This window comes from Caretta caretta, chromosome 23, assembly GCF_965140235.1.
Source record: "Caretta caretta isolate rCarCar2 chromosome 23, rCarCar1.hap1, whole genome shotgun sequence".
Classification (NCBI taxonomy): domain Eukaryota; kingdom Metazoa; phylum Chordata; order Testudines; family Cheloniidae; genus Caretta; species Caretta caretta.
In genome coordinates, this window is record NC_134228.1 from 12,192,475 (window position 1) to 12,198,510 (window position 6,036).

The window sequence follows — 6,036 nt, forward strand, 5'->3', positions numbered from 1 at the left end:
ATTCAGTCTGGTGGTGTCCCATGGCCCAAGTTAGTGTCCAGAAAAACAGGGATAGCCCTCCCTCTGGGCTGGGAGCCAGGACACCTGGGTTCTCTCCCCAGCTCTGGGAGGGGAGTGGGGATTAATGGTTAGAAGGTGGTGGGGCTGGGAGCCAGGACTCCTGGATTCTCCCCCTGGCTCTGGGAGGGCAGTGGGATCTAGTAGTTAGAGCGGGGGGAGGGGCTGGGAGCCAGGGCTCCTGGGATCTCCCCCCAGCTCGGGGAGGGGAGGGAATTGGGATGGGGGGTGGGGGACAGCCAGGACTCCCGGGTTGTCTCCGGGGGGGTTTCACCCATGCTGGGTTTATAACATTGAGCAGCCCGTACCTGTTAGGAATGGGTTAAAAGCAACCTCCACCGGGCCTTCCCCAGAGTCTGGGCTCTCATTGGCCGGACAGGTAAAGGTGAGCAGGAAGTGGGGGGCGTTCCGCACATCTGATTGGATAAGCACACCTGGGGGCGGGGTTTAGGGGTTGGCAGGGTCTCCTTTGATCTCAGCAGGTAGAGCGAATCTGAGTGACCCGGGTGACTGAGCCAGGCCCCGCCCTCTATTGTGTTTGTGTGGGGGGAGGGCTGGGAGCCAGGACGCCTGGGTTCTCTCCCCAGTACTGGGAGGGGAGTGGGGCCTAGTGATTGGGGGGGGGGGGAGTCAGGAATCCTGGGTTCTCTCCCCGGCTCTGGGAGGGGAGTGGGGTCTAGTGGTTAGAAGGGGCGGGGTGCTGGAAGCCAGGACTCCTGGGTTCTCTCTCCAGCTAGGCGTGACCGTCCCAGCCGCGCCCATCAGCCTGTGGCCGGCAGGGAAGGGTTAACCCCGGGCAGGGAGCGATACCTGCTGGGTCCCGCCCTGCCCTGTTCTCAGCGCACCTGACCGCGGCCTCCCAGCCCGGGGCCTTGCTGGGTCTGTGCCCCCCCACGCCGGACCCCTCACCCCCTCGGGAGCTGCCCCCCCCCCACCGCCATGGCCTCGGGGGGGCTGGGCCGGTGCCGCCTGGCGCTGGGCCTGGCGCTGCTGCTGGACGGGGCGGGCATGGGGGCGCTGCTGACGGGCATCTTCGCCCGGCTGCGGGTGCGGGGCCAGGACTTCGGGGACCTGCTGATCTACTCGGGGGCGGTGCTGGTCTTCCTGAGTCTGCTGGGCTGGGTGCTCTGGTACACGGGCAACCTGGAGCTGGCGCCCGAGGAGCTGGGGCGCGACTACGCCGCCAAGGGGGGCACCCTGGCCCGCCTCGCCCGCAAGCTCTCCCGCCGCTGGTCCCGGCGCCAGCCCGGCCCGCTGGCCCTGGGCCCCGTGCGCGGGAGCCAGGGGCCCCCGACCCGGGAGACGATCTAGAGGTAACCCTGCCCCCTGTGCCCCCCAAATCCTGTCCCCACCGCCCTGCTCCCTGTGTCCCTAAGCCCTGCCTCCAATCCTTGCACCCCCTGTACCCCCAAACCCTGTCCTCTCTGCTGTGCCCCCCAAGCCCTGCCCCCTGTGCCCCACAAATCCTCTCCCTGCTGCTCTGCCCCCCAAGCCCTGCCTCCAATCGTTGGATCCCCTGTGCCCCCCCAAGCCCTGTCCCCGACCCCTCTGCGCCCAAGCCCTGCCTCCAAACCTTGCACTCCCTGCCCCCTGTGCCCCCAAACCCTGACTCCAAATCTTGCACCCTTGTGCCCCCCAAGCTCTGCCCTGCCCCTCGGGCCCCTCCAAACCCTGCCCCCGACCCTGCCCACATTGCCCTACTCCCCAAACCCTGCCCCCTGCGAAAGGGCTGAGAAGGAACACCAACCTCCCCTCCCCCACCAGCACAGCGTCCCCTAGTGCCATGTTCCCCCCACCTAATTCAAGCACACCCCCCCCCCCCCCCCGCAGCTTATGACCAACTGTCTGTCTCTTCCAGATGCCTCTTGGAACGGAGCCCTGTGGGGGGGCAAGTCAGATGGGGGATCCGTCTGGGACCAGCACCCCCCACCCCCTCACCGATCCGAGAGCACTCACAGGGCTGCGAGACAGACAGACCGAACTGGCCCCAGGACAGAGACACCCAGCCCCTGCGCTCGGGGGCCGCGTATCTGGGGACCCCTCGCCCGGCGCTGGGATGGCAGAGCTTGGCGGGGTGCTGGCTCTCCTGACCTGGCAGAGGTGCATCTGTCTGTCCATCTGTCCATCGCAGGGAAGTTTCATTTGTATTTAAAACACTTTGTGTCTCAGGCCCTCTGTTCTGTGCTTCCTTGTCCTACGTCACATGCTGCGGAGTGGGGTCTAGTGGTTAGAGCGGGGGGCTGGGAGCCAGGACTCCTGGTTCTCTCCCCAGCTCTGGGAGGGGAGTGGGGGCTAGTGGTTAGAGGGGAAAGGCCCTGTGTCCCATACCTCTGCTCTGAGCCAGCCAGTCTCCACCCTGGGGCCTGATGGGAGCCGGCACCCTCTAGAGGGGAAAGGCCCCATGCCCCATTCCCTGCCCCCATTCTGGGGTGGAGCACAGGGGCTGTGTTTTCAGGGATCCGGATGGGGGAAGAGAATGTGGGGGCAGCATGTGTCCCCCAGCTGATTTGGAAAGAAGTGGAAAAAATTAACCCTTTATTGTGTGAGGGGTGCAGCAGTCCAGGTGGGGGTGGGGCAGCTGCCCCCCAGCCTGTCCCTACTCCCCCACTTCTTTTGGCTCTTCCTCCCTAGGCTCCATCCTCTCCTCTTCCTCCTGGTCACTCTCCTCCAGCAGCTTCATCAGATAATCAGCCAACTCTGCATCCGACTTTGACTTTGGTTCCCCCGCCTCCTTCCCTGCTGCCCGGCTGCCCTTCAGCCTGCTGTGGGGAGCAGAGAGACAATGGGGGGCTGGGAGCCAGGACACCTGGGTTTTCTCCCTGGCTATGGGAAGAGAGTGGGGACTAGTGGTTAGAGCTCGGGGGGTGAGCCAGACACCTGGGTTTTCTCCCAGCTATGGGAGGAGAGTGGGGCCTAGTGGTTAGAGCCGGGGGGCGGGGGAGAGACAACTGGGTTCTCACATGGGAGGGAAGTGGTTTGGGGTATCTAGTGACCCAAATGGGAAAGGCCCCATGTCCCATTCCCCACCCCCCTGAGCCAGCCAGTCCTTGCCCTGGGGCTGGATGGGAACTGGTGCCCCCTAGAGGGGACAGGCCCCAGGTCCTTTGCTGGGCTCAGCCATTGAGCTCTCAGCCAAGACTGGGGTGTGGGGAAAGCTGGCTCGCTTCCAGCGCTGAGGCTGGAGGACCCAGGAGTCCGGGCGGAGTGTGCTCATGGGATGCTCCAGCCACCTTACCGCAGGGCTCCAGTTCCCTCCCCCTCCTCCCTGGGGACATGGAGCCTGGGGTGGTTCTGCTCCAGCCGGTACCTACCAGGCGACGCAGATGCAAAGGAACAGCCCGGCGGCCCCCACGCAGATCCCCCCCAGGATCCCGGCATTCCGGCGCTGGCGGGGCGCTGCCAAGGAAAGGGAGGGTTGGGGCAGCTCGGCATCCACCAGCCGCCTCTGGGGCGGGGCTGCGGCTGGCTGTCGGGTAGGGCACACGGTGGCTGGTTATAGGGGGACCCTTCGCCTGGCACTGAGGGGCGCCCTGGGGGCACGAGCCCCAGGCGGGGATGCGGCCGGCTCTGGGGTGGGGCGCGGGGAAGGCGGCCGGCTGGGGGGTGGGGCGGCCGGCTGTGGGAGGGGGGGTGACCGGCTCTGGGGGGCGCTCACCATCGGTGGCACGGTGGTAGCAGGTGCCGTTGGCGTGGCAGCATCTCCTCTCCAGACACTGGCTGGGGTAGAACCTCTCGGGGTTGCCGCCGCAGGGCTTCCGCAGGGAGGGGGACTGAGCGCAGGCTGGGGGGGACACCCCTGTTAGTGCCAGCTGCCTCCCGCCCCCCCCCCATCCTCCCAGGCCCCTTGTCCCTCCACTGGCCCACTTTGAGGTCCAGGTCATTCTTTGTGTTCCCCCCCAGGGGGCACCCTTGGTCTGCTCTAGCCCAGAGCAGGGGATGTGGGGCGGCCGGGGGAGGGGGGGGCACAATGGGGGGATTCAGTGGGGCTGAGGAGTAGGGAAGGGAAGCAGATGGGAGTTGTGGGCAGTAAATGTGGGGGTGGGCCTGTGGGGCAGCAGGGAGGGAGGGGATGAGGTGGCGGGGAGGGGCAGTTACTTACTCAGGGGTCTGAAGAAGCTGCCTATCCCTGTGGCACCTGTTAGGGGGAGGGGCAGAGTTGAGACTGGCCCCGATCCTTTCCGCCCGCCTCGGTCCCCCCAACCCCTCTCGCTCGTCCCTTCCCCACTCTCCCCTTTGGGGCTGGGGGCCGCCCTGCACAGGTTCCCCGGCTGCCTCCCCCCTCCCATACTGGCCCCCAGGCTGGGAGCTGCGGGGTCCTGCAGGGACCAGTGCCTCATGCTGCCATCCCGGACACCTGGGTCCCATCCCTAGGGGCCAGCCCCCCACTCACCAGCCCCCCCGACACTCAGCGCCAGCAGGAGGCAGAGCAGAGGCAGGGGCGGGCGGGGGCCAGAGCCCGTCTTCATTCCAAGCCCTTCGCGGGCGGGGCAGGGACGGGGGTGGGGGCAGCTCCCTTCCCGTGCCAGGAGCGCCCCCTGCAGGGAGCACACGGCAAAGACCCTCAGCACCGGGCAGTCAGGCTGTGGGCACCAGGGGGCGCCAGGAGGCAGGGCAGGGCCAGGGGCCTGGACAGAGCCCGGGGCGGCTCCACCGTTCTGGAACCCACCTCACAGAACCCAGGCGTTCTAGAGCCCCCAGGAGACCGGGGCCTGGGCGTGGGGGGCTGGGCTGGCAGGGGGCTGCAGGTCGAGAGTGAGGGGCGCTGGGGGGGCTGAGGGGAAGCAGCTCACAGACCTGGGGGCAGATGGGAGCTGGCGCCCCCTAGAGGGGAAAGGCCCCGTGTCTCATTCCCTGCCCCCCTGAGCCAGCCAGACTCCCGCTCCCCTGCCAGGGGAGATGCTGGGGGCAGTGTCCGGCCTTCGCCCCTTTCTCAGCCTCGGGGACATTTGGGGCCATTAACTGCCCCCCCCCAACCCAGGGCCGCCGCGTCTCAGGTGATGAACTCACAGGATTTCTGGGAACCTGCAACTGCTGAACGGGATCCCGGATGCAGACCCGCCGGCGCCCCTCACTCCTGCCCCCCTGACACACCCCCCAGCCCTGCTGGTGCCCCTCACTCCTGACCCAGAGCCTCCAGCCCCCCTGGCACCCCCCCAGCACCGCCAGTGCGCTTCACTCCTGACCCTCAGGCCCCCTGGCACCCCTCCCAGCGCCCCTAACTCCCAGCGCCCCTAACTCCCAACCCCCCTGGCACCCCCCTCGCCCTGCTGGTGACCCTCAATCCTGACCCCCAGCCCCCCCTAGCGCCCTCCAGCCCCGCAGTGCCCCTCACTCCCATACCCCTGCCCCCAGCCCCTCTGGCACCCCCCCCAGCCCCGCTGGTGCCCCTCACTCCTGACCCAGATCCTCCAGCCCCCCTGGCACCCCTCCCAGCCCCGCTGGTACCCCTCACTCCTGACCCAGAGCCTCCAGCCCCCCTGGCACCCCTCCCAGCCCCGCTGGTGCCCCTCACTCCTGACCCAGATCCTCCAGCCCCCCTGGCACCCCTCCCAGCCCCGCTGGTACCCCTCACTCCTGACCCAGAGCCTCCAGCCCCCCTGGCACCTCCCCAGCCCCGCCAGTGCGCCTCACTCCTTACCCAGAGCCCCCTGGCACCCCCCCAGCGCCCCTCACTCCCAACCCCCCTGGCACCCCCCCCCAGCTCTGCTGGTGCCCCTCACTCCCGGCCCCCAGCCCCGCTGGCGCCCCTCACTCCTGACCCAGATCCTCCAGCCCCTCTGGCACCCCCCCAGCCCCACTGGTGCCCCTCACTCCTGACCCCCAGCCACCCCCCGGTGCCCTCCAGCCCCGCAGTGCCCCTCACTCCCATCCCCCTGCCCCCAGCCCCTCTGGCACCCCCCCCAGCCCCGCTGGCGCCCCTCACTCCTGACCCAGATCCTCCAGCCCCCCTGGCACCCCTCCCAGCCCCGCTGGTACCCC

The 6,036-nt window shown here is 68.3% G+C and overlaps 1 protein-coding gene and 1 non-coding gene across 3 annotated transcripts; one reads left to right on the plus strand and one right to left on the minus strand.

Moving 5' to 3' along the window:
- The first annotated feature begins 733 nt into the window (after nucleotides 1-733).
- Nucleotides 734-2,226, plus strand: TMEM238 (transmembrane protein 238). Its single transcript, XM_048832673.2, has 2 exons — nucleotides 734-1,370; nucleotides 1,916-2,226. Exon 1 carries the CDS (start codon nucleotides 997-999, stop codon nucleotides 1,366-1,368), a length of 372 nt encoding a protein of 123 aa, XP_048688630.1. The 5' UTR covers nucleotides 734-996; the 3' UTR covers nucleotides 1,369-1,370; nucleotides 1,916-2,226.
- A 353-nt stretch (nucleotides 2,227-2,579) lies between these two features.
- Nucleotides 2,580-5,136, minus strand: LOC125628455 (uncharacterized). Of its 2 annotated transcripts, none has more exons than XR_012665835.1 (5): nucleotides 5,065-5,136; nucleotides 4,157-4,192; nucleotides 3,713-3,838; nucleotides 3,369-3,453; nucleotides 2,580-2,819 (listed from the first exon to the last, which is right to left on the minus strand). It is a non-coding gene; the product is annotated as an uncharacterized LOC125628455 (transcript). The 2 variants fall into 2 exon arrangements; XR_012665834.1 differs by having other exon boundaries at nucleotides 2,580-2,880.
- Nucleotides 5,137-6,036: the final 900 nt, after the last annotated feature.

Coding starts and splice junctions, on each gene's coding strand:
- TMEM238 (XM_048832673.2), top strand. CDS start 997: ATGGCCTCGGGGGGGCTGGGCCGGTGCCGCCTGGCGCTGGGCCTGGCG.